The 27,937-nt window shown below is 35.1% G+C and overlaps 1 protein-coding gene across 2 annotated transcripts in view; it reads left to right on the top strand.

Moving 5' to 3' along the window:
• Positions 1 to 27,937, top strand: part of IntS3 (integrator complex subunit 3) — a 598,644-nt gene that overhangs the window by 504,716 nt on the left and 65,991 nt on the right. For both annotated transcript variants that reach the window (XM_090406089.1, XM_090406090.1), the window contains 2 exons: positions 10,102 to 10,150; positions 23,449 to 23,616. In XM_090406089.1, coding sequence (XP_090262215.1) covers positions 10,102 to 10,150; positions 23,449 to 23,616 — 217 coding nt within the window. The remainder of the gene's footprint in view (positions 1 to 10,101; positions 10,151 to 23,448; positions 23,617 to 27,937) is intronic.

Genomic DNA, 27,937 nt, shown 5'->3' with positions numbered 1-27,937 from the left:
TGGTTGATCTTTAGTAAAGCAGATAAGGTAAGGGATGCCAACTTTTTATATGGTCTGTAACAAGAAGTCAGGTCATATTTTTTAAGGATTTTGGTTATTTTTTCAGAGGTGCCCCAGATGTAGGGAATGGTGATAGATTTAGTGTAATCTTTATTGTGAAGGGTGGGGGGGGGGTGTTTTACTGGTTTTAATATTTTTTGAGGGTTGTAGCCTTTGGCTAAGAAAGTATTAAGGATGTGGTTTAGTCCAGTGGTTAGGGCATTGTCATCTGAACAGATTAATTTTGCCCTGTTATATAGTGTTTTAATAATCCCATATTGCTGTGAGTGAGGAGGATTGCTGGTGAATGTATCTGCCTGTATGGGTGGGTTTTCTATAAACAGAGAAAACCAAGAATCCATCAGGTTGGCAAGTAATTAGAGTGTCTAGGAAAGGAAGGCTGTTGTTTTCCTCTTTTTCCAGGGTGAACAGGATTCTGGGGTGTTGGTTTAAGTGTGTGTTAAGAAGGAATGGAGTGTATCTGAGCCATGTGGCCAAATAACGAACACATCATCTGCATAACGAAGCCAAATAGTGGATTTTTTTTGTGGGGCAGAGTTTAAGGCTTTCTCTTCAAAAGTCTCCATAAATAAATTGACCACGGGTGTGGAAAGTGGTGAACCCATGGCTGTCCCCTCTATCTGTTTGTAGAATTTTTCTTGCCAAACGAAATAGCCTGAGTTCATTGTGAACTGAAATAGGGTTGCGATATCAGGAGGAAATTTTGCTTGTATGAGCTCTAAGGTTTCCTTGAGTGGGATATTTGTGAATAGGGAGGAGACGTCAAAAATGACTATTATGTCAGTGTGTTGGAGTGAGAGGTTTTCTGTCCTGGCTTTGAAGTGGGCTGAGTTTTTTATGTGTGATGGTGTGTTGCCAGTATAGTGTGTGAGCACTTTGGCTAAATGTTTGGCTAATTTATATGTGGGGGAATGCCACCCACTATGGAATAAAATGCCACATTTATTTTATATATTTTTGGAAGTCCATATAATCGGGGGGGGATCTAGAGTTATAAGGTTTTAATTTGTTGGTCACTTCCACAGGCCAAGAAGTGACCTTCTTAAGGAGCCTATGGAGTCTTCTAATTTTAGAGCTGGTAGGATTATGTTCAATGGGAGGTAGGTAGCCCGATCTTATAATAAAGCATTAAGCTTACCTGTGTAGGTAAGCTTAATGCTTTATGCTTAATGCTTAATGCAACCAAAAGGCAAGGTAAGCATTAAGCTTACCTTGCCTTTTGGTTGAGAACCACAGTGGCATTTCCCTTATCTGCTTTGGTGATTACTATTTTCTTGTATTTCTTCATTTCTAATAGAGCTTTATATTCATCTTTGAATATGTTGGTTTTTGGTGGTCTTGTTTTGGTGAGAACACTGGCTATATCAAGTCTGACATTGTTGGCGATATGGTTTGGAAGGTTGCAGATACCACATTCTATTTGGATCATTATTTCCTCGGCAGGTATTCTTTTAGGAGTTAATGGGAAATTGTGGCCACGTGCAAGAGCAGTGAGTGCTTCACGCTTCAAAACAACAGAAGAGAGGTTGACTACAGTTGAGTGGTTGCTGTGGTATGGAGGTAGTGTTCTTTTTCAAGTTATCAAATTTCTTGATGTGCCGACTACGTATCTTATCAAATTCTTTCGTTGCTGAAACGCATGAGATGGCATACAGATGTCTCATGTGCTTCATTCTAAATCGTCTGACCTTCCTAAAACGCTGCCGGGATAATGAAGTAATCCCAAATTGTGTTAAATTTAAGCACCGTTTCTCTTCACAGAATGCTCTCCGGATTTCTAACTGCGCTATCTTCGTCCTACTACGAGAACAAATTGCCACAATGCACATTCTCCTAGCCGACGAAAACAAAGCTTTATGGGTGCTAGAGGAGGAGCTTTCAAACACGCTGAACCACAACCTTTGGACGATTCTCTATGACGTGTCGTGTGCTTCGGCAACAAAAGAATTTGATAAGATACGTAGTCGGCACATCCAGAAATTTGATAACTTCAAAACAAACTCTACCTCTGTACCACCACAACAACCACTCAAAACTGTAGTCAACCTCTCTTCCGTTGTTTTGAAGCCTGAAGCACTTACCGCTCTTGCATGTGGCCACAATTTCACCTTATCTCCTAAAAGATTACCTGCCGAGGAAATAATGATCCAAATAGAACGTAGTATCTGCAACCTTCCAAACCATATCGTTAACAATGTCAGACTGGATGTAGCCGGTGTTCTCACCAAAGAAAGACCACCAAAAACCAACATATCCAAAGATGAATATAAAGCTCTACCAGAAATGAAGAAAAACAAGAAAATAGTAATCACCAAAGCGGATAAGGGAAATGCCACTGTGGTTCTCAACCAAAAGGACTACACAGGTAAGCTTAATGCTTTATTATTAGATCGGGCTACCTACCTCCCTATTGAATATAATCCTACCAGCTCTCAAATTAGAACACTCCATAGGCTCCTTAAGAAGGTTACTTCGTGGCCTGTGAAAGTGACCAACAAACTAAAACCTTATAACTCTAGATCCCCCCCCCCCCCCCCAATTATATGGACTTCCAAAAATACATAAAATAAATGTGCCATTTCATCCCATAGTGGATGGCATTGATTCACACACTATACTGGCAATATACCGTCACACTTAAAAAAACTCAACCCACTTCAAAGCCAGGATAAAAAACCTCTCACTCCAACACAGTGACATAATGGTCAGCTTTGACGTCTCCTCCCTATTCACAAATGTCCCATTCAAGGAAACCTTAGAGCTCATACAAGCCAAATTTCCTCCTGATATCTCAGCCCTATTTCAGTTCATAATGAACTCAGCCTATTTCATTTGGCAAAGAAAATTCTACAAACAGATAGAGGGGGATAGCCATGGGTTCAACGCTTTCCCCACCCTTGGTCAACTTATTTATGGAGACTCTTGAAGAGAAAACCTTAAACTCTGTCCTACAAAAACCCACTATTTGGCTTCGTTACGTGGATGATGTGTTCGCTATTTGGCCAAATGGCTTGGATACACTCCACTCCTTCTTAACACACTTAAACAACCAACACCCCAGAATCCTGTTCACCAACACCATCCTGAAAAAGAGGAAAACAACAGCCCCCCTTTCCTAGACACTCTAATCACTCACTAACCTGATGGATCCTTGGTTTTCTCTGTTTATAGACCCCCCCCCCCCTATACAGGCAAGTACATTCACCAGCAATCCCCCCTCACAACAATATGGGATTATTAAAACACTATATAACAGGGCAAAATTAATCTGTTCAATGCCCTAACCACTGAACTAAACCACATCCTTAATACTTTCTTAGCTGATGGCTACAACCCCCCAAAAAATATGAATATTATAATATAATATATAATTTAATATGATATTAAAATATTAACCCCCCCCCCCTTTCACAATAAAGATTACACTGAATCTATCACCATTCCCTACATCTGGGGCACCTCTGAAAAAATAACCAAAATCCTTAAAAAATATGACCTGACTTCTTGTTACAGACCATATAAAAAGTTGGCATCCATTATCCGCTCTACCAAAGACCTACCTGGAGTATACCAGGTCTCTTGCTGCTGTAAATTGTCTTACTTTGGCCAGACAGGTAGGACAGCGAATGTCAGGATTTCGGAACATAAAGACTACATCCAGTTTCATATATTTACAGCCACTTTTTTACGGTACAGCCACTCTCGGCTTGCAGACCATGCTCTGTATACCTGCCACAGAATACGTTGGAGCAAAGCCATGTTAATACACCGCAATGAGTTTAAATATGAAAGATTGTTCGTAGAATCAGCCTCAGCTCTAATAAACATTCCAAACATCAACAAATTTGGGTGCATGAGACTGCCCCAAATTTGGGAGACTTACATCATGTGAACAACAGCCAAGATAATCCAACCCATTTGACTTAATAGAAATACTGTTAAGTCAAATACATTATTTTTAATTAGTAGTATTGAAAATATGTTTAATTTCTTTCTGCTGTGGGAAGTGGTAAATTAATGTAACTTTATAAGAAATAATAGAAAAGTCTTGAGGCCATTTTAATTATAATATATATTATGGTTATATAATTTTTCTCTGTTTACTATGTCATTATAATTGTGTTTGTGCCTAAATATATGTAAAAAAAAATAACAGAACGGATGTCAGAGAATGAAGGAAAAAATAAAACTGAGTGAATATATATATATAAGCTAATGTACATATTGGGATGATAACTATTCTGTGCATTGTTCACCTTCTACCTCTATATTGAGGGAGTTAAAAACTGATCTTGAATACATTTGGTAGACGTTTATATACTCTAAAGATATAAATAGGAACTTGGATAATTTGTAATTCATGTAGAAAGGCTAATACGTTGGTAACATATGACTATTAAATTATTTAAGGAATTTACAATGTATACTGGAATATTAATTAAAAGAAACTTTAATAAATGCTTCCTATATTTCGGCAATGTCACATTGCCGTCTTCAATGGGAACATACAACTATGACACATGCACACAGGCAATACAAAAAGCAAATGAGACAGAAGAGAGAAACTACTGTTGTTCCTAGAGTCCTAATGGTACCCCCCTAGTGGACTATATTGGTTGTCTTGGCTGTTGGGCTGATGTTCTTGTGATGCAGGCTTCCCAAATTTGGGGCAGTCTCATGCACCCAAATTTGTTGAGGTTTGGAAAGTTTTTTAGAGCTGAGGCTGATTCTATGATTCTAGGCTGATTTCATATTTAAACTTGCTGCGATGTATTAACGTGGCTTTCTTCCAACTTATTCTGTGGCGGGTTTCCAGAGCATGGTCTGCAAGCCCAGAGTGGCTGTACTGGTGAAATCGGATGTAGTCTTTATGTTCAGAAATCCAAACATTTGCTGTCCTGCCTGTTTGGCCAAAGTAGGACATTTTACAGCTGTAAGGGGCCTTGTATATCCCAGGTAGGTCTAGGGAAAGTGGTATTCTGAATTCCAAATCCTCAACTCTTATCCCGCTAAGAAACACAGATTATAAAAATGCTGTAACAATTCCATACATAAAAAGTATGATAGAAAAAAATTTAAGATAAGAGCTGGTTTTACATCTGCTCCAAAACACTTCTGAGGAACCCTTCCCTCAATGATCTTGGGGTTCCACAAAATTACAAAATTAATTTTCCTAATATTAATAGAAATGAAGCCTTCAAAGGCTCTGGTATTTGATTTACTTACATCAGAAAAATAATTATTTATTCTCTGCATTCTAGGACTTAAAACCTTACTTACTGTCTATGTGCCTTTTGTATAAAAATAGGATCTTAAGCTTTCTTTATTTCAAGCCCCATTATCTGTTTAAGTGAGTGCTTTCAAACACATCCTGTTATTTACTGTTCCTTCCAACTACCACTTCTAGTCATTATTTGATAAAAAATTTAACGACAACAACAAAAAAAAATAATGATAAATTATCCTGAACAAACAAGATTTTAGTCTGGTTTATCTGTATTAGATATTTTATGTTTTAACTTCAAACAAAAATTTTCGCATCTTCATGTCAATGCAGTTTTGTTTTTCCTCACTGAATGTTATACATTATAACATTTAGTAAGAAATTTGAATAGCTTGCCATGGTGGCAATGTCTTGTGTTTTGTATATATTGTCAATATGCCCCTGAGGATGATTTCAATACAGAGGTTGAAATGCTAAGGACTAAATCAGTTTATTCGTTAAACAATTGCTAATCCCCTCATTTTCTACTATGAATGCTATACACCATTTAATCCTAATATAACAATGGGAAAACATTTATGTCTGAGAAAAAAAATAATGCTTCTTGCCATTTTACATATTATACAAATCTGCAGGGTTCATCTTGCAATCTGGCCAGAAGAAAACACACATCCAGTTTACAAATGTGATATGCTGGCTGCATAGCCATAACTACTTTGTCCGTAATGCTAAACAAACATCCTATCTGATATCTGATGGAGGATATTTAACTTCCTATGACACCCTTGTACGGGGTTTTCAACCCTGCATTATAAGTTCAACAGTTGCATAAAATACTGATCATATTACATTCTAAACTAGGACCATCTGCATTAACTACATTGCTAATATTAAATTTCAATTATTACAAAAAAAAAGTACTTTTTTAAATTAACTTCAAACTTTAAAAACTTACTTCATTATTAAAAATTTACTTTTCATTGCATACATATACATTTATGCATGTGTGTGTGTGTGTTTCACTTGTTAATATTTCAACTTTCTCATAAAGTAATTTCATATGCTTAAAAGTAAATATACAAATGCTTGCAGATTTGCTTCTGGTATTGTCAGGTCTTATATTTCAGTTTTCTAATGCACTTCTAACTGCATCAGTCAGCCTAGATTTTGGTCTTCCTGTGGATGTTTTTCCTGTCATCAAACACCTTTCCTCTCCCATTTTATTTGTGATAATGCCAGCTTAGATGAGCTCTACCTTAACATTCCTGAATGCTAGCAACATCATGCTGCTTTCTAATATTTTCATTTTTATTTTGATTCTATCATCGATGCCGTTATTTATTTCCCTAATTTTCTCAGAACTTGCATGTGTGGCCTCTAATCTTTGATACCCAGCTGTCTAATCCATAAGTTAAAACTGGTTAAATTTAAAGCTAGTGTAGTGTATTAGCTAATTTCTCTCTTATTTCACATAAATTTATTCAGTTGACTCCACACTATAACAAGATTGTTTATTCTATATAATTCTATATTTGCAGCCTGTTTGACTAAATGGTTAGCCTATCCACTCACCAAAGAACAAGCTGCGAATCCCAACCCTGCCATGGCCAAAATTGTTTATGATTGACTTTTAGTGGGAGGTGAATTTCACTGCCCTGTGTGAGACTGCCTTCCTGCTTATTAAGAAAAAGTCCCAAAACATAAATGCTTAAATTTAATAAGAAAAAAAAACCTCACCCCACCAAATAGTACTAAAAAATACTATAGGTTAACAACCTTTCATGAGTAGGAGGCATATAAAAAAATAATAATTTTCTATTTTCACTAAAAATTGTGCCTAAATAGAAGAAATATTTTACTTGTTCTAGCCAGTGATTTGAAATTAGTTTTAACTAATTTGAAATGTTTTCAAATTAGTTAAAGAATCCTGCTCACTTGAATTGGATTTATTTAAGAGTATAACATCATCTGCATAAAGTCGATGGCACAAATTAACATCTCCAGTTTTGATATCGTATTTAATATTGCTTTCTTTCAATAAATTAAACTTATATTCTTGTTTGATTCTTTATCCAAGTATATTTACTATTGATTACCAACCTTTCATGGGTAGGAGACAAAAAAAAAATTTCATTTTCTATCTTCACTAAAAATTGTGCCTAAATAGTGGAAATATTTTACTTGTTCTGTAAGTTCCAGTGAATGTTATCAGTATTCCTGTCATTTCCCATACTCAGTTTCTCCTTAGTGCCAATTTTCATGCCAGATTTTTTACAGTAATTCAAGTTAGTTAAGGAATCCTGCTGACTTGAAATGAAGTTATACATGTATGCCGATTGTTTGCTTACACCTGGATAAAGGATTAACAAGAATATAATTTCTTGGCAAGTATAATTTAATGTGTAATCAAGTGAAAAAAAACTTTTTACTACTTACCTTCATAATGTGATCCATATAAATGATGGATAAGAGATGAGATAGTGTTTGATCTTGTTTTACACCTGATTTAATATAAATTAATCCCATCTTCTTGTATCTCCTTCAATTCTGATTGCTGACTTTTACACCATATAATTTCAACTTTTGAGCAGCTTTTTTATTTGGCAACTTGTCATTAGTTTTCCAGATTGTTCCTCTCCAAGTTTCCCTTCCAAAAAATATTTTAGCCTCTTCGCAAGTAGATTTGCAGAAATCTTACCTGAAACACTCAGTAGAGAAATTCTCCTGTAATTCTTGCATTCAGTTTTATATTCCTTTTTTCATTCAATTAAATTTAATTGAATGATTAAATATTTCTGAATTATTCAGTGCAGTCACTGTAAAACTTTAGTATCTTCATATTTTGAATATTTTTCTGTCCTTGCAAACAACTTCCTGAAAATACTGAATTAGTCAGTATTTTCTTCAGTGTGTGCCATTAGTCTCCAAGTTTTGGTTCTCATTTCAGGCTTTTCACTTTTTTTCTTGAATAATATTTGTATATTTGAGTCTACATTTTACCTCTGAATGCTGCTGAACTTTGATTATTTTAAAAAACTTTTGTATATATTTTTCTTTTCAGTGTAGAATTCTTATTTATCCTGCTCAATACTAAATGGTGACCACTTTCTATTGCAAATTTTCTTTGTTTTCTCCTATGTCCTGAACAATATCAACAATAACAGTCAGCGAGACTTTTCTTATTTCTTGTGTTCTCTGCCCTTGTGAATAAGTGCACACCTTAATGTTAGAACAGTGAGATAGTAATGACAAGTGTGAACAAAAATCCAGCAGGTATTGTATGCCCACAGTTCATAGAACCAGGGCTGACAAATTGCCAAGAATAGTCAATTCATGCTGAAGAGGAGAAATAAATAATGAATGTATGAATTGGTCACCAACACATGAAATCATGTGCTTTATACTTATAATTTTTCAACTGTTATACAAGCAAAATAGTTCACTTTAAAAACTACAATGTTCATAAAAGAAAAGATAATTTTGGGACATGTAATAACAATTCATCCCACAAGACAGATTGATTACCCTATTATCAGAATGAATTCTCCTTCTTCTGACATGCAGAAGTGTCGAGGGTCTCACATCTGTGGGCGTATGGTACTTACCATTATTATTAACTTTGCTCTTTTCTCCATATTCTCCCAAAACATTTCTATATGTATGGTATTCATTTCCTTCTCTGGTGTTTAAATCTTTAATAAGGGTTTGGTTTTCTTTTTTTTCTTTGTCAGCTGCTTTCTCTAATAACTTGAAAAATTACTCCACTTTTAGAACTTTCTGTTAGGACCATAGTCACAAATAAGTATCATTGTCCAGTCCTCAATATTGATGCTACTTTAATCACTTACTTGAAATTACCTGCTATTCAAGAATGTTATCTCTGTGTTTAATTGAATATTATAGCTATGCCTTCCTTTCCCCGAAGAACCATGTCAACATACACCAGGTATGTTGACATGGTTCTTCTCTAATTCTTCTTTTCCATTGATACTTCTTTCAGTAACCATTGCCTGTTTTGATGATACCAAGTTGGAGTTTTTTCCCTTCCTGTAGCTGACTTTTCACTGTTTACTCTGGCTCTTATGAAAACAGTTTGTGTGTGTGTGGGGGTATCATTTATCCTGGTGATGCCCCAGGCCAGCATGACATTTCACAGTCTTCTGAAGCAAATGCAAAATAAAACTTGGTTGGTTAAATCCCAAATTGCAAAACCTTTCCTTGTTTGTTCACTGTCTAGAAGATTCCTATTAACTGGATGTACTGCAAGACAGGGAGGATGAAGCCTCTTTGGAGGTTTTCTCCCAGTTATCTGGCTTTGAGTCTTAAGCAATCCATTTACATGTGTATAATAGGTATATGTATATAAACATCAGATACATCAGTGTATGTTTAGATCTGTGTATACATATAATAGTTGATTATCTCAGTTGTTGATTGGAAACAAGTTACAATGTATATTAAAGCTCTCCTAATATCTAGTACATCCAAAATATACACTAGAAGATCATGAAAATCATTTTGACCTAATGCTTACATTTAATTAGCTCTTAGTGATGGTAAACCTTACTATTTAAAAATAGCTCGTATTCATTAATTTCTCACAAATTTATGAAATTCTTTGAACATTTATTTTATTTTTATTTTTTATTTTTTTTATGGATAGCGAATTATTATTCAAGTAAAAGTTGAAAAGTCAATCCCACACTCATAAAGGTTGGGCATACCTCTGTTACAAACTTCTATTTTGACATGTATAATAATATAATTAATATAATATAAATATAATTTAATTATATGTTTCTCGTGTTCATTTATAGCACATGCTGAAGCCCTCACAAGCATCCTTTTACTTTTAAAACAGGAAAAGTAAGTTTTAATATTTTTACCTTTTAACTAATTTCTTGCATAGAAATTAAAAAAAGGATATTCCATAGTATTGTTATTGTTGTATTGATTTACATTTAGAAAGGTAAGAAGATTTGCATATATGCTAGCTTCCAGTTTTATTAAATGCATTTTAAGTTATTTTTATAATGTTCAGTTTTGGTGTGTCCCCATTGTTTGTCAATATAAATTACCCTCAACAGGAAATTATGATATTTCCTGTTGCGGATATGTCTAATGTTATGCCTTAATGCATAACATTAGACATATCCGCAAGGAGATGTGTTTTGCATTATGGAAGATACTGAGATAGGAGTGATGTTATCTTGCTCCACCTTTGCAACAAGTTGTCCGGTGTTGTACCACCTTACCCCAGTCCTGAAGATACTTTCAGGTGCAAACTTTGTTTGCTCACACTTGGATAAAAGATTAAACTAAATTTATTATAGTTTAACCAAGTGAAAAATAAACTTTCAACATCTTTCTCTAAATCCAGAATAATTTATTAAAAAGGTGGCACACCATTTGGCAACTCCTATAGGTAGAGATGACCTTACTAATGCTTCTGCCTGGTATCTCTACTTCTGGGCCTGACTCCCACTGAAGGGACCTCAATAAAGATTGAAACTAGTCTGGGTAGTGGCCGTTCCATTAATGCATAACATCAGACATATCCGCAAGGAGATGTGTTTTGCATTATGGGAGATACTGAGATAGGAGTGATGTTTGCTTGCTCCACCTTTGCAACGAGTTGCCTGGTGTTGTACCACCTTACCCCAGTCCTGAAGATGCTTTCAGATGCAAACTTTGTTTGCTCACACTTGGATAAAGGATTATACTAAATTTATTATAGTCTAACCAAGTGAAAAATAAACTTTCAACTTCAATATGATTGGATTCTGGAGCATGTTTGCCTTTCCTTCTTTCTTTAACTGCAATGATTCAGCAGCTAGAGATGTCAAAGCATTTATGATCACCAGAAATCTCACAAAACTTGTTCACATCCATAACAGAATATCAGATTTATCTTGACTACTTTCCAGATAGTTTTGATGTATTCTCTGCCTGTTATCCTTTTAAGTATACTGTAGATATTGTTTGTTTCCTGGGCAGTTAGGATAACAACTTAGTGTTGATTTTTTCTTCAATGGAGCAACACCCATGCAGTCATTCTTATTCATGTGTTGTCTAACATTATAATAATATTGAGTGTAGGTGATCTTCACGATTCATATTCATCATTTCCATGGTAAGATGATTGTGGAAGATCGAGTTCTAGGTTTATTTACTGATTGAAATAACAGTATTGGATTGCTGACAAGTGATGGGCTAATTTGGAGTACAATTGTTGATCAGAGATTAGTAATAATGTCAGCTTGATATCATGTGGTATACTGCCAGAGTAACCTGTACATTCCTTGAGGGTACATATCAAGAAATTGATGCTAATAATGATGAATTCAGCTTAAAATGGTTGTGAATAAAGTATCAACACCCAAAACTGATTTTAAAGGGAACAAATGCAAGATGTTTGCTTTAAGTGAAAGTGGCAGTCATGTTTTTAGTCCCTTACCAAATCTATTAGTTGTGACTTTTGTCCATTCTCCTCAACATCTTTTTGTACTCAGCAGTTTTGTTGCATTTGTTACCCACAGAAAAAGTTAATTTTTCAGCTTCTTACCTTTCCTTCAATTCTTGATGGATAAATCATTCAGGTAATTATTATGAGGGATTTCAACTATGTTAACATTGATTGAAAGGAGGAGAGGACATATGGAAAGAAGGAAATGGATTTTATGCAGTTACTAAGGGATAACTACCTGAGACAGCGTGTAATGGAATATACTAGGGGTTCAAGAGTGCTCAATCTAGTAATTGCATCTGAGAATTTGATAACGAATATGACCACGTTGCCACTAATTGGTGAGAGTGATCATAAGTTCTTGACCTGGGAGGTGGCTAAATATGTGGAATTTTCAATTAACAGGGTATATGTGGAATTACTGGGCTGGTAAGTATGACAAGCTTAGGAGATTGCCTGGATCAGTGCCATGGCATGTAAAACTGCAAGGGCTGATGTTGATAGTGCATGGGAAGTGGTAAAAGAGTGTTTGAGGGACGTAATGGCTGAGTCTGCATACCTAGAGTCCGAATCAAGTGGGAGTTAAAAGTGGGATGAATAACACCATTAAGCTTCAGCTGCAAAAAATAAACAATTGTGGAGGGAATTTAAGGAGAAAGGTGACCTGCAGGCACATGAACAGTACAAAGCACAGGCCAGAAGTTTAACTAGTGTAGTAAGAAAAGCAAAAGCAGATTATGAAAGGAAATTAGCAATGCAAGCCAAAGAGAATCCCAAACAGATCTTTCAGTATGCTGCAAGTAAAAGAAAAAATGTATATGGCAGAATGATTTTAAGGAATGCTGATGGTAAGGAGATAACTGAATTTGTCGAAATAGTAGAATTACTAAGTGAACATTTTGCAAGAGTATATCATCCAGGCGGTGATATTGCAGGAATGAGGGAACCAATGGCTTATACAGGAATGGAGGTGAATAGTATATTACAGAACCTTAATGTGAATACATCTGTGGGATTGGATGGTATACACCAGCTCGAGTCTTACGTGAAGTGACAAAGGAATCGTCAGTGCCCTTGACCATATTGTTTAATTTATGTCTCAGCTCTGGGTTAGTCCCAAGGTGGTGGAAAGAGGGGGAAATAGTTCCAGTCAGCATATCAGGAGTCGTTGTCAAGGTATTGGAGAAATTAGTCAACAGCAAAATACAGGAATGGATAGATAGAAATGGAATACTGTATGGTGGGGTAGCATGGTTTTTTGAAGGGGTAGATCATGCCTCGGTAACTTTGCTCACGTTTTATAATACAGTGACGACTGAATTGGATAAGGGTAATGGGTTTACAGTGATACTGCTGGACTTTGCTTAGGCCTTTGACAAGACACCACATGGAATTCTAATCAGTAGACTGCAGCACATTAGGGTTGGTGAGATGGATAGGAGGGGTTGATGGAGAGATATCAGACAGTAGTTCATTCAGGAGTAGAGTCCAAAAGAAGGCCTGTGACTAGTGATATGCCACAGAGTTCTGTTCTTGGACCACTTCTATTTAATTTGTTCATTAATGATATAGGAAAGGATCCAAGAGGAACTGTTAATTTATTTTCCGATGATGCAAAGTTAGATAGAGCAATGGTGAATACACATGATGCCAAAATTTTGCAGGATGATTTGGATAGATTGGCATACTGAGCTAAGGAGAATGGATGTCAGTTTAATGTGGCAAAGTGTAAGGTTATGCATTTGGGGGCCACATTGGTAGAACTGTACTCCAGGAAATTGACAAAGCCTGAGATTTGGGAGTGTTGGTGGATAGGGCGTTGAAGTTTAGGGGACACATAGCAAAAGTGGCTAAATCAGCTCATCAGATCACTTAGTTACTGAAGAATACTTAGACAAGCAGGTTATTGTTCCTCTTTATCGAGCCTTGCTAAGAACCTATCTTGACTACTGTGCCCAGATCTGGGTGCCAGCTTCTTGATGGGGAGGAGGTAGAGAAGATCCAGAGGCGAGTGACCAAGATGGTAGCTGGTCTATGGAATAAACCTTATGAGAACAAGTTGAAGATCTGTGGGTTATAGAAATTGGTTGATAGGCAGAAAAGGGGTGATATGATTGAGACATTCAAATTACTGATGGTTTTTTACAAGATTAATTCAGAGGAAATTTTTCAGAACAGGTCTGGTGTTGGGAGAACTAGGAGCCATCCATGTAAACTGAGCAAGAGTGTAGTTATCAAGGGTGTTAGAACTAGGTTTTTTACTTGGAGAGTGGTGAAGGAGTGGAATAAGCTGCCAGAGCCTGTTGTGGGTGCCCTGATTGTGAAATGAGTTCAAAGCAAAGTATGATAGATACTGTGTGAATGCTGAATAGTTCTTGACATAATGTTTAGTAACTCCCTCGATGAGTCTAAGGACTCCTTGGAGTTGCTTGTAATAATAATAATAGTTTAAGGTATTAATTGAGGGAAAACTCAGTTTTTGATTGAGTATTCTTTATTGAAAAGAGTATCTCAAAAAAAAGTTATGCTGTAAAACTTTATTGAAGAAAAAAAATAATAACAAAAGAGATTTTCTTGCAGTTAGAGATTTTATGCAATTAATTTGGTAATGTTTAAGCTATAGGTGGTTTTTAATGCATTTCCAAAATGCACACTTAACAACTTGTTAACACTAAACTACTATGCCTGTTATTCTCAGCTATGCAGGATAGATTTTATAGAAATACATTTGGAACCCTTCCTGAAATTTCCCAAGCAGTTCTACTCCTACTAAAAAATTTTTCAAATTTTTGGTTCATTCGGTTCATTTCTAGAGCAAAATCTAACAAAACATTTCAAAATTGTAAAAAATAATAACTCCTCTGGTTGGATGGAATTTAATAAATTTGATATTCAAGATGTCTACTATTGATTGGTTTAGCAAACTGTCTTGGTTTCAGTGAACCCACTTTTTTATGGTGTTGTAATTTTGGCTTAATGCTGTGAAATTCTAGTAACTTCTCTTGTACAATTTAAAGAAACCTGTTGTCATTTTCTTTAAATTTTATTTGACCTTTTTAATGCAGTTGGTTGAGGTGTGCTGTTAAAAAAAAAAAAGAAGTATTAGTAGTAAGGAAGGAAGGATTTTAAGTTTGCTGCCATTGAAATGGACAGTTTTTTCATGATTGGTTTGGTGTTTTGTTAGGATATTATTGTCTTGGTATTGTATCCAGTTGTATCAATCATGGTGGCTACCAGTACCAACATGTTGTTGCCCAACTTGCCACCATTTAAAGACTACTCTATTCATAGCACCAGTAGGAATTGCTGGGAGACATTTCAATTTCGGGATTTACCAGCAGCAGCAGCAGCAGAGATAGTGGATAACAGTAGTATGTTGAAGAGCAAAGAGAATGTGAAAGATGCATAGATGAATTTAATTTTTGGCAGTTGGCAGAGAAAGATAGTTTTTCTAATGATCATGATTGTATGTGCGAATGGCTATTAAAAGCAGAATGTGTTGAGAGAGAAATAGAATTGCTGAGAAAGGGGATGAAGACTGAGTTTAGGAGTGTGAATGATGAAAGAATTAGGAGGCTTGGAGAGGTTGGCTAATGCGAGAACAAGAGTAGGTGTGAGAGACAGGAGAAGAGAGGAAATTGGAGAAAGTCAAGGGAGGAAGGAGGGGAAAGTGGGAGTGAGAGATCGGAAGCAGAAAGAGTCAAGGATGCCAGTGAGAGAAGGATGAATGAATCTATTCAGAGTATCATGTATGGAGATTTTATAATATTTGGGGGTGTAGAGTACTTACTAGAGGAATGATAAAGAGTGTGACAGTGGCAGTGAAGAGAAATGAAATAAAGAGGAGATGAATATAATGGTTAGTACAAATGACCTGAGAGGTAGTGTGAATCATGTTTAGTTTGTTGTTGGGTATAGAGCAACAGAAATATATTTGAGGAAAAATAGTGAGTGTGTTTCCCTGGTATGATAATGTGGAGTGGAGGAGAAGAGCAGTGGTAACAAATGAGATGATAGTAAGAATGTATAGGAAGGAGGTCTGAAATACATAGATGCATGAGTACATTTAAGGATAGAAGAGAGCTGTATGCAAGGGATGGGTTACATTTGAATGCAGAAGGGCACAAGCATTTGGAGCGAAACTAGAAATGCAAGTGTGTGTGTGTGCGTGCGTGCGTGCGCGCATATTCTAGCAGGAATGGCCTCATATGGGGATAGTGGCTTGAGAAATAAGACATGTATATGAGTTTACTATATTTTAGATCTAAGTGGAGTATGAAGGGAATAATAATGGCTATAAGAATACTGGTAGGTCACTTGTTTTTCTGTATATAAATGAGCATTAGGAATTAAGGGAATATGTTTGTGGCATTGACTGACTTGGAAAGTGTCTCACCAAAGATTGTGAAACTTGGTTGACTGAGAAGGATTGTCTAACAAAGATAGAAATTGAAGGGTATTGCATATGTCATCAAGATAGGGAGTATGAACATATGGGTGGAGTGTTACTCAGGAGATGAATTGTGCCCTTCTTGAGGTAAAGAATCAGAGTGAAATAACACTAATGGCTTTGAGAGAGTACATGGTGCAAGATAGATGTTTATAGACAAGATATTTACTGGATGTTGCTTTGGACCAGGAAATATAAGTAGCAATGAGCAGGAAATGTTTAGACAAATTAGTTTGGCAAATGCAAAGTGAGTAATCATTATGGGAGCTATAGTAGTATAGCTTGAACTATAGCAATATAAACTGAGCAGAGGAAGCTATATGCAATACTAAAGGAACTAAATTTTTGGTCTTCTTGAGGGACAACTGTGATCAGCAGCTTGTCATACTTCCCCTAGTTGATGAGTCCTGACCTAGAGGATGAATAGACATATAGAGGCATCAAGGCAGAAGGAAAGAAATAAGGCAAGCAACTATCATAGCCTTAGAAACCAGCTTGCAGCAGTACAATGGATGAAAGAATTTGAAGTAAGAGAGATCAGTAGTATATGGAAGATACTTAAGAAAAAAAATTATTAACAGCAGTGGCAGAGTATATACCATGAGTAAAGAAGATAAAGCAATTTGGAGTCAAATGGGTGATAAGAGAAATTAAGAGGAATTGCAGATGAAAAAGAGATTATGGAAGACACATAAAGAGAGAAGAGGAAAAAAGTTGCATGAGGAATATAATGCTCAGGCTATCAAAGTGAATAGTATTGTAAGAAGAGAAAAATTAGAATATGGGAGGAGATTAGCACTTCAGTCCAAGGAGTTTTTTCGCTATGTGGCGAATAGGAGGAAATATGACTGTGAATCAGTTACCTTGCTGGATGGAGATGGATCTTGGGTGATCAATGCAAATGGCATTGTTGAGCTGTTTAATGATTACTTTATTAGTGTTCCATCCTGGTTCAGCACGCTCACTTCCTAGAAAAATAAAGAGTGGTGAAGTGGTCCAAGTGAATGAAGAGGATGTATTAGGAATACTGAATATGTTGAATGTCAATAAGGCAGGGGAACTAGATGGAATTTCACCATGTGCTTTAAGGGAATGTGCTGTGGAACTAACTATGCCACTAACTTGGCTGTTTAATGAAAGTCTTGCAAAAATACAGGTTCCTGTAGAGTGGAAGGAGGATAAGGTAGTGTCATTTGCATAAAAGTGGTGGTAAAATGGAGGTGTCAAACAATAGGCCTGTGTGTATTTCTTCTGTAGTTAAGATTTTGGAGAAATTAGTAAGAACTTGCATACTGAATTGGGCAGATGAGGGCAATCTTATTTATGCAGACCAGCATGGATTTGTTAAAAGGTGCTCTTGTTATCTTTTATGATAGAGTAACAAGTGCACTGGATGAGGGTAAGGTACACACTCATTTTTTTGAATTTTGCAAAGGCATTTGACACGATGCCACATGACAAGTTGGTTTTTAAATTTTAGCATATTGGTTTTGATATCTGGTTAGTGGATTGGATTTATAGCTAGCTTTCCAGTAGATATCAGACAATTGCATATAGGGGAATAGTACAAGGGAGTAGAAAAGTTACAAGCAAATTGCCCTAGGGGCTCGGTTCTTGGACCATTACTGTTTAATCTTCTTGTCAATGATATTTTCATTGGTCTACAGGGAGATATGCAGTTGCTTACAGATGATGTAAAGCTTGTGAGGGTTATTAGTAAGAGTGCTGATGTTTTGGTTCTTCAAGAGGATTTGAATAAGCTGGAAAGGTGGGCAAATGAATGGAGATTATAGTTCATTAGGTATCAATTCAAGTGCAGGAATACCTCGATTATCGTGGTTATCGTTGCCACGAAAAATACCGCAATAATCGAATCCGCGATAATTGGGATAAATAATGCGTATAAAATGGGTGATCAATGCCAACGATTTTTCAAATCTATTAATTAAATTTTATATATGAAGTAAAAAAGAAATGTGTTAAACATGTTAAATAAAAAATGAAGGTTCATTAAGGAAAACAAGATTATTCTTTATTCTTTATTTATATATAAGAAGTACATACAATTATTCTTTCTTGGATAAAAATTGGTGTAGAGTTGTCTGGTGGAATTTTTTTTTCTTTTTTTCTTCGTATAAAACTTGGTAGCAACGGATGGAATTTTCAATTTCCCGAAGAACTTTCAGTGATTGCTCGAGATTAGGATCGCCGTTCAAGATTTTTTCTTTAAAATTTTCAGCAATTCTGAACATTTTGTCCATTTCTTTGAGGGTAAATTCTTTGGTGCCAAGTCAATTTGTTCGTCATTATCATTGATTTGAGCATCGTAAGCGCATTCTCTCTCTCTCTCTCTCTCTCTCTCTCTCGAGGTTAATTAGGTCTTCATCATCCAGCTCCTGTGACTGAAGCAGGTCCTGAACATCACCTTTTTCAGTTTCTTTTAGTCCTAGATCGAAGCCAAGCTCAGTTATGTCATTGATAACACGGGTTACTTCATTTTAAAATCCTTTAAAATCATTTGCACAATGAGGAATAATCTTTTGCCACGCCGCTCTCAGGTTGTTAGACGTTACTTCACTCCATGCTTCCTTGACATTCTCAATGCAATTTTTGATATTGAATGCCTTCCAGAATTCTGTCAAAGTCATAGCTTCATCCCCTGTAGTCTTTTCTATTGCTTGTGAAAAAGTTCTTCGTAGGTAATATGCCTTAAAGGATGCGATTACACCTTGATCCATTGGCTGGATGATGGAAGTGGTATTAGGTGGTAAATAAATAACTTTTACATTTTCGCACAAATCATTCAGTGCTATTGAATGACTAGGGGTGCATTATCTAATATCAACAAGATTTTAAAATCAAGATTTAATGACTTACATACCTTTCAGCTTCAGGACAAAAACAGTTTTTAAACCAATCCTCAAAAATAGTTTTCGTCATCCAAGCTTTTCTGTTGAATCTCCAATGAACAGGGAGAAAATTTTTATCTAAACTTCTAAGCTGGCGAGGATTTTGTGAACCATAAATAAAGAGAGGCTTCATCTTGTAATCTCCAGAAGCATTGCCACATAGTAAAAGTGTTACATGCTCCTTCGAAACCTTGTAGCCAGGCTGTGATTTTTCATTTTTTGCTAAGAATGTTTTAGTGGGCATTTTTTTCCATAATAAGCCTGTTTCGTCAGCATTAAATATCTGATCATCGGTATAATTTCCTTCTTCAATGATCTATTGCAATTCACCTGGAAAACTAGCTGCTGCTTTTTCATCGGCGCTTGCAATTTCACCTTGTACACGAACACTATGAATGCTCGATCACTTTTTTGAACCAATCAAACCACCTGAACTTGCAGAGAAAGTTACTTCCACTACTGACGCCGAATCATTTTCGCTTTCTAATTGTTTTCTTTTTAAAGTTTCAAACAAATTCAATGCTTTTGTTTTTATAGTCATTTGACTAAGAGGAATTCTCTTTTGGTTACAATCTTCTATCCACACTGACAATAGCATTTCCATTTCATTCATAAGATGGCTTCTGTTTCTCGTAGTTTGGGACACAGACGAGGTCAATGCACTTTGTCCTAGTTGCTTATAGTTTGCAGCGTGGTCTAAAATATGGCGAACAGTTGATTCATTTAGACCGTACTCTCTTGCAATTTTGGCTTTGGTTATGCCTGCTTCATACTTATTTATCATATGCAACTTATCTTTTAAGCTGATCACTCTACGTTTCTTCTTGATAGCTGTTGACTTGAAATCATCGTTATTTCTTTTAGCATTCATTGTAGGGGTAAATAATAAGAGAAATAAATATCCACATGTACTTCAGGCAAGGGCGGATAGTTACTGGTAAGTGGTGAGAAGGCGCCGTCGGATAAAAACGAAGCGCTACAAGAGAGCGATACCTGGAGATTGGCAACTCGAACTGGTTGCATATGTAGTGGGCTACATCTCACGGCCGCGATAATTCGAATTTGGAGCGCAATAATTGGAATTTTGGTATCAAATTATAAACCGCGATAATCGAAGCCGCGATAATTGAGGTATTCCTGTAATTTCATTATTTTGAACAGATTTTCTCGTGACACCTTATCATATACCTTTTTTTTTTTCATAAAATAAATCTTTGTTGTCCAAATTTTTGTTATAATAAATCTGTTTAGGATTTGTTAGTAAATATCTAATCCATACAACCTCTGTTTAGTGTGAACCAGTTTGTTTTCCTCCAAGATCTCTTCTTAAACATGCCTCTATAAATGTTATCTGAATCACTCAGTAGAGAAATTTCTCTGTAATTCTCACTTTTTTTTTTTTAATCAGTATTATATGAGAGCTCTGCTTTAATTATTTATCCAAAATTTGATCATCGGAATTAGGCATTCCCACCTACATAGTGTGGTTATCGAAAAACTTTTATACTTCCATATTAGCATTACTGATTGATTATCATCTATTCTGACTGCCTTTTCAGTTGATATTCAAAAGTGCAAAAATCTTTTTCCTCACTCTTTATGTCATCATCTTTTCATCTCTAATTTCTTTTACACTACTTTCTCCATGTCTAAACTTTTTTTTTTCCCCCCAGCAGCAGCATCCAGAACAAACATCTTACCAACAGCATGTGCTGTTTTCCCCAAAATCTTCCCATGACTTTTTTTGTTATATAGCATTCTTACCTTTTTTCTCTGTGTTCTCTATGGACACCTGCTGACTTACATTTCCAGGAACTTTCAATGTAATTTTTTCTTTTCCGGTATTATGTCTAACTTCTTAAGTCTATTAGGAGAATTACTGAGTTTTCTGTCTTTGCTGGCAACTTCAACACAACACTTTCCTGCTGAATCAATCAGTGTATTCTTTGGATTTTACCATTAGGTATCTAAGTCTTGGTTCCTCTTTTCATACTCTTCCATTTATTCAGTAATATTGTTATATTGTTCAAGTCTCCAGTTCACTTTTGAAAGCTACTTTTAAAGGAATATAGTTCCAAGAATTGGATTCTTTTTAAAAATTTCATACATATTTTTCTTTTAGCTGTGATGCCCATTCTGTACTGCTCAGAACTACAAGGCGTGACAATTAAATTCCTAGAATGCACATGTAAAAACCATGTTTTCTTATCTGTAGAGATAAGAAACTAAGTGGCTACTATGACCTTTGAAGTAGTCACCATGTGCAGCAGTTCGCTGTTTGTTCTTGTTTAATAAATTCAAAATGAACTATGTCCTTATGATCAGGGGGGAACAAGCATTGTCTTGTTTTGCAATTGTCACATTTGCAGCTTTTTTAATCTTAGTGAAGGTGATGTTTTTCATCGCATGCTTTGGCATTTTGTTTCCAGGTCCAACTTTCATCGCCAGTAATAACTATCTAAAACAGGTGATTGCAAAGAAGGATCAGACGAATCATCAAGCAACCACCGCTTTTGATTTTTACTCAAATTTTGCAGAACCATCTTTGCATATATTTTTCTCATTTCCAATCATCCGTTAAAATTTTCCTCACTGTTTCTCTATCTAAATTTAATTCTTCTGCCAATAACTGTACACTTTATCATCTGACTGACTAAACTAATTGCTGCACTCTCTTCATATTTTCTCATGTTCATTGAGTCACCCAGCTCTTTTGTCCTGTCTTCATGTCCCTCTTTAAACCTCTTATGCCACCCAAATACAGACTTTTTCATGGCATCATCACTACAAACCACTTTTAACAGTCTGGAGTGTCACTTTGGAGCATAGTGACTAGTCCATATGCTTAACAGACCTTATTATTAGTTTTGTGCTTTTCTCCAGACATTTCTGTATGAAGGCACCACCAAGAACCAACATTTCTTTCTTCTTTTTTATCAATTTACCACCTCTATTGGTTTTAAAAAGTTCTGTATTTCTTTCCTATTGTGAACCTATTGTGAAACCATAAGCATAAAGAAGTTTATCATTCATAAAGTTTGTCTGTTCATAGTTGAATACCATATTTCAGGAAAAGGAAGTTACTCCTTCCTTTTCCTGATCTATTTTCCAAATATAGCATCTTAGAATTATTTGGAGAAGTCTCAAATGCTAGTTATACTGATGTGATATTTCCATAATTTATCTGCTAGTTCCTTCTCTTTTCCATTGATACTTTTTTTTATTTTGTTGATGGCTATCTTTATTGCCATTCAGTTTAATGTTGTTACAATAACTGATTTCACTGCTCATCCTGGTTTCTTTACAAAAGAGTGAGGTCCTTGTTCTTACTGTAATATTTTGTCTGTGGTATCAGCTAAGTCCAAATTATCAGCCCATTGTCACGTATACATGTGGATACTTAATAATTATATGCGCCACAAGAAGGTGAAGTATGAACATTGAATTTGAAGTCCAGGCCTGTTCTCGATGTTCTTTGGACACTATATAGAGGCTCTTGTTTATCTGGTTTGTCTCTTAAGAAAGCTGCATGAGTGAATGATTTTATTTTAGTTATTTATATGCATATATATATATATATATATATATATATATATACACACACACATGTGTGTGCATGCATGTGCTATATACATATTGATTCTTGATTCAGGTAGGTCAGTTCTTTCTTTATTTTAGTTTCAAAATAATTTATCCAGTGGCCAGGCATAAATGAAAAAGAAATTATATTTTCTATTGTATAAAGTGTATTAAATGTTGAAACATTTGTATGAATTATCTGTTAAAAATTCTAGGGATTACCTTTTATCTTTGCAAATGAATTTATCAAAAGCAAGTTCGTTATATTTGTTTTAGGTTATATTCAGTAATACTAGGTAGAGTAATATATAGCAATAAATTTCTTCAGTGCCTTCCTATAATTTTTAACTATTATCTTCTGCTGAGAGATTTCTGATCTCTTTGAAAGATGAACACATTTGCTTATATTTATAGTGTGCAGATTTCATCCTTCTCTTTTTCTTTAACCTGCTGGCTACGATGTGCTAACATGTCAGTAAATACATGGATGGGAAATGTCCATTGAAATTGAAATAATATTTTAATATCGTTATTTCAACAATATCATTAAGTACATGTTAATAACAGTTATTATTATTTTTGAAGAGGAAAAAAACATTAAAAGTGTGTTTTTGGAATACATCACAAAAATATTTACATAGCATTTTAATGTTGTCTTTAAACTACAAGCAGCAGTTCTTAAGAATTTAATTATTTAATTAAGAGGTTCAAATACTTGTAAATATTAATTTTGAATTATAATTGAATTGGATCCATTTAGGCCAACAGCAGAATTACTAAAGCACATTATGTGTAGAGAAGTGAAGCTGAATGACCAATTCGTTGTTTCTGTGCTCAAATATTGGTCCCAAGAACATGAAGAAAAACTAGCAGAACTTGTTGGAACTCATTTATCGAAATCTGGAACAACACCAAATAAAAGGAAAAGGTAAACTATCATTAAAATTTTTTTTGTTTGTTAATTATTTGGAAATATATTTTCTTCAGTTTGCTATTTATTCAATTCAATTCAATTTTGATGTAATTTATTTATTGTTTTAAATGAATCTCACCTACACAAGGTTGTAAATCAGTGGTTATAGATTAGTGTTTGTAGTATGTGGATAGGGTTTAAATAAACTGGAACCCCTTCTGGAGGGACTTTTTTAATCTCTTTAAGCCTCCTTTTATTTAATGCTGAAACATCATTCAAATCTGAACAAAAATGATAGATTAATTATTCCAAGACATGAGGAGCTAAGGATCTTTCTCAGACATAGCCAAGTTAGCCAGACATGAACTGCAGGGTTTTTCTCCCCAGTTTATCTGGGGTTTTTCCTCTTGCAAAGCTGGCAAACTGGTCTTAAGAACACCACACTTCACAGACAAGTACACATGGTTGAGCATGGGGGGGGGGGGTAATGACCCCACCTCATAGTGAGTTGTGAAACCCAGAAATGGGAAGCCAAGGCCCTACATGAGGCTGTAGTGCCGAAGAAGAAGATAGTACAGTGGCATGTAGCTTGTATATTGTACATATGTATCTTTTCTTGATGATGACCTCAATACAGAGGTCGAAACATCGATTGTTACTTGCTTAATGTTAAGTAAAGTAATTATTCTAACCCTATGTTGTGTCTCCATAAATTCTTCACTATGAATCTTTAAGCCTCCAGGTAAGCAGAATGGTGGTTTCACATAGAACTGCACATAAAATCAGCTTGTATTGAAATCCATCTACCACTTAAAGAAATTCACAAACATTTGAGGAGGAGGGATATAGTCGTTTTAAAATTAAGAAACATTTAAAAGCATATAACATTCTGTGTTGTTGCATGGGAGTGAAGTTTTGAATAATACAGTATATACCCACTGTGAAACTTTTATACCTCCATATTTGAGCATTATTGATCAGATATCATCTATTCCAGTGTCTTTCTGCATTTCAGGCTTTTGTTAGCATTTTTTCTTCCTCACATATTGATATGTCCTTCTGATTGGAATCCTATTGAATATTTTATACCACTGTTCTGTCACAACTCCTTGTTTTATTTAACAGTCTTTCAAAGTAATTACTCCAGAGACATAAATGAACAAGAACAAAGAATAAAAATGAGATTCATGAGAAGAACTAAAATACAAATTATTAGACCAAAAAGAACTGCACAAAAGAATCAATAGAAGAAAAAAAAGAAAAACTAAACAAAATTAAACAGAACATGTAAACCAAATGTCTAACACTTGATATCCCAACCAGTTAATCAAATATTAACCAAACAGCTTTTAGTCTGATGTCATGCCACCCTTTTTAGTTTTACTGATCTCCTACTCAGTAAAACTAAAAGCTTCATTGATCATTGTTAAGAAAAGCGGTGATCTAATAAATTGAGCATCCATCAACCAGGAAACCAGATAATCCATGTACTTTTTTTAACCAGTTCTCATTCCAAATACACTGTAGATTAGCTCTCCACTTTGTAATTAATGCTGTATCTTCATCCAATCTTTAAAGGTACCAGTGGCATGACTATAAACAATAAATTACAGTAATTAACTTTAATGAAATGAAAGTACAGATATTTCGTACTGAAAATAACAATACATCATCAGTGCGTAGAAAGAAGCAAATCAAAGAAACAGGAATACAAGGTACATACAGCAGTTTGTGGTTTACCAATTAAAAACTGTTGCCACATGCTAGAAACCATCAAAAATAGTGAATGATATAATCACGTAATCACAAGAAAGATATTTATTTAACCAAATATTTCGGTCTGGAAATAGTAGACCATCGTCGGTGGTATTACAAGAACAGTTTAAAAAATATACAAGCTAGAATACTAACAATAGATCGTTGAAATTAGAACATGCCGCGTGATGTTATATCACTAAGTATGAAACGAAATATTTTGAAGTAGAAACATGATTGAATTTGCTATTAAAAAAAAAAAAAAAAAAAAAAAAAAAAAAAAAAAAAAAATTAATGAGTAATCTTGATTAGGCTTTCCCAGATTTTTGATATAGATATGCAGTCATTACGATTCAGGTTGGGATGATGGAGCAAGGCCTCCACGCTTTCCTTGAACAAACGTTCGAACCTATAACGGGATCTATGTAAGAGGCGCGTTTTGGACCAAAGGATGCTGTGGTCAGTTTCAATCCCGTGTTGAGCCAGACCACACTTTTCAGGTTTATTGTGAAGAATGGATGATTGATGTTCTTGGATTCTTTTTTCAAGAGAGCGTCCAGTCTGTCCAAAGTAAGAGAGATCACAGTTGCAAGGAATTTGATAAACTCCAGGAAGAGATAAAGTTGAGCGTTTGTCTTTAGGAGAAGGAAAATGAGAAGACAATTTGTTAATAGGAGAATACGTAGCTGTTAAATCATATTTCTTCAAAATTCTTGCGATAGGTTCTGAAATACCGGAGATATAAGGAATAGGTACTCGACGTACTGAATCTTTGTTGTTTTGTGGAGGATTATAAGATGTAAGAAGACGTTGAATACTTTTTTCAGAAAAGCCATTGAGTTTCATGTGTTGCTGGATAGTAGAAAGTTCTTTCTGTAGATAATCAAAAGTAGAACAATTAGTTTTGGCTCTTTTGATGAGACATTTTATAATTCCTGTTTTATGACATGGATGATGGGCTGATTCTTTCAGAATATAACGACCTGTGAATGTTGGTTTCCTGTATACTGTAGTTGTAAGAATATTTGAAGATGATCGGATGAGGAGAACGTCTAAAAAAGATAACTGGTTGTTTTCTTCTAATTCCATAGTAAACTTTATGCGATGATGTAAGGAATTAATACTGTTTAAAAAGGAAGATAAAGTGTTTTTACTGTGAGGCCAAATAGCAAATATGTCATCTATATATCTTACCCAAAAAGATGGTAGAGGGAAACTAGATGTGAAGAGGACTTTTTCTAAATGTTCCAAATAAAAGTTGGCTAAAGCTGGAGAAAGAGGACTTCCCATGGCTGTTCCTTCTACTTGGCTATAAAATTTGTTTTGACATATGAAATAACCAGAATGTATAACGAAATCGAATAGTTTTATAATATCTTGAGGAAAGATGTCAGCAAGTAGTTTTAAAGTTTCCTTAAGAGGTACATTGGTGTATAAAGATTCTATATCAAAACTAACCATAAGATCTGTAGGTTGTAATGAGACATCTTTTAATTTTTCTAAGAAATCTGAGGAGTTTTTTAAAAAAGAACTCGAGTTGCCAATGTAAGATTTCAGTAATTTAGCTAGATATTTGGCTATACGGTAAGTAGGAGAATCAATGCAATCTACTATTGGACGAAGAGGATAGTCAATCTTATGGATTTTTGGAAGGCCATAAAATCTAGGAGGTCTTGCAAAATGAGTTTTAAGTCTTTCAATTGTGTCTTTATCCAAACTGATGACTTCATCAAGGAGAGAATTTAATTTCTTTAGTTGTCTGTTGGTTGGATTATAATCAATTTCTTGATATGTGGAGCGATCTCGAAGCAAAAGAGAAAGTTTTCTTCTGTAATTTACTGAGTCCATAACTACTGTTGCTTTTCCCTTGTCAGCTTTAGTGATAATGAGGTGATTATTTTTTCTCAAGGACTGTAAAGATTTCATTTCAGAAGGAGATATGTTAGAAGGAGGAAGTTTAGCCTTAAGTAGAGAAGAAGCGACTTCTAGGCGAAGAGCATTAGCTTTATCGCTGGTTAGATGATTAAGATTCCTTTCAATGTTAACTAGGAAATCTAGATATGGTATTTTATTTGGAACAATAGAAAAATCATGTCCTTTTGAAAGGATGAGGGTTTCGCTTTTAGTCAAAGGACGTCCGGATATATTTACAATCCAATTATCTGGAGTTATGAATGGCTTGGATTGTTTAGACGAAAGAGCCTCATATTTACGGTTAAGATGTTGACTTAGTTTATTATAAGCACGTTGAGTAGAACGTTTAGCTACATTTAGAACTATGTGAGAAAGATGTGGATCCAAATTTGTGGATATATAGGTGCGTAAATCAGAAGTCTGATGACTGTGAATAGCAAGATCACGTTTAGCAGCTTTAAGTTGATTACGGATTAGAGATAAACTTGTGTTCCGGTAAATATTATGAGCTCCAGGAGATTTTATTATTGTGGAAAGCGTGGAGGCCTTGCTCCATCATCCCAACCTGAATCGTAATGACTGCATATCTATATCAAAAATCTGGGAAAGCCTAATCAAGATTACTCATTAATTTTTTTTTTTTTTTTTTTTTTTTTTTTTTTTTTTT

This window comes from Typopeltis vanoorti, chromosome 16 (assembly GCF_054136105.1).
Source record: "Typopeltis vanoorti isolate ZY-2024b chromosome 16, IOZ_Tvanoo_1.0, whole genome shotgun sequence".
Classification (NCBI taxonomy): domain Eukaryota; kingdom Metazoa; phylum Arthropoda; class Arachnida; order Uropygi; family Thelyphonidae; genus Typopeltis; species Typopeltis vanoorti.
The sequence above is the reverse complement of the archived record's forward strand: the minus strand, read 5'-3'. Positions and strand labels throughout refer to the sequence as shown.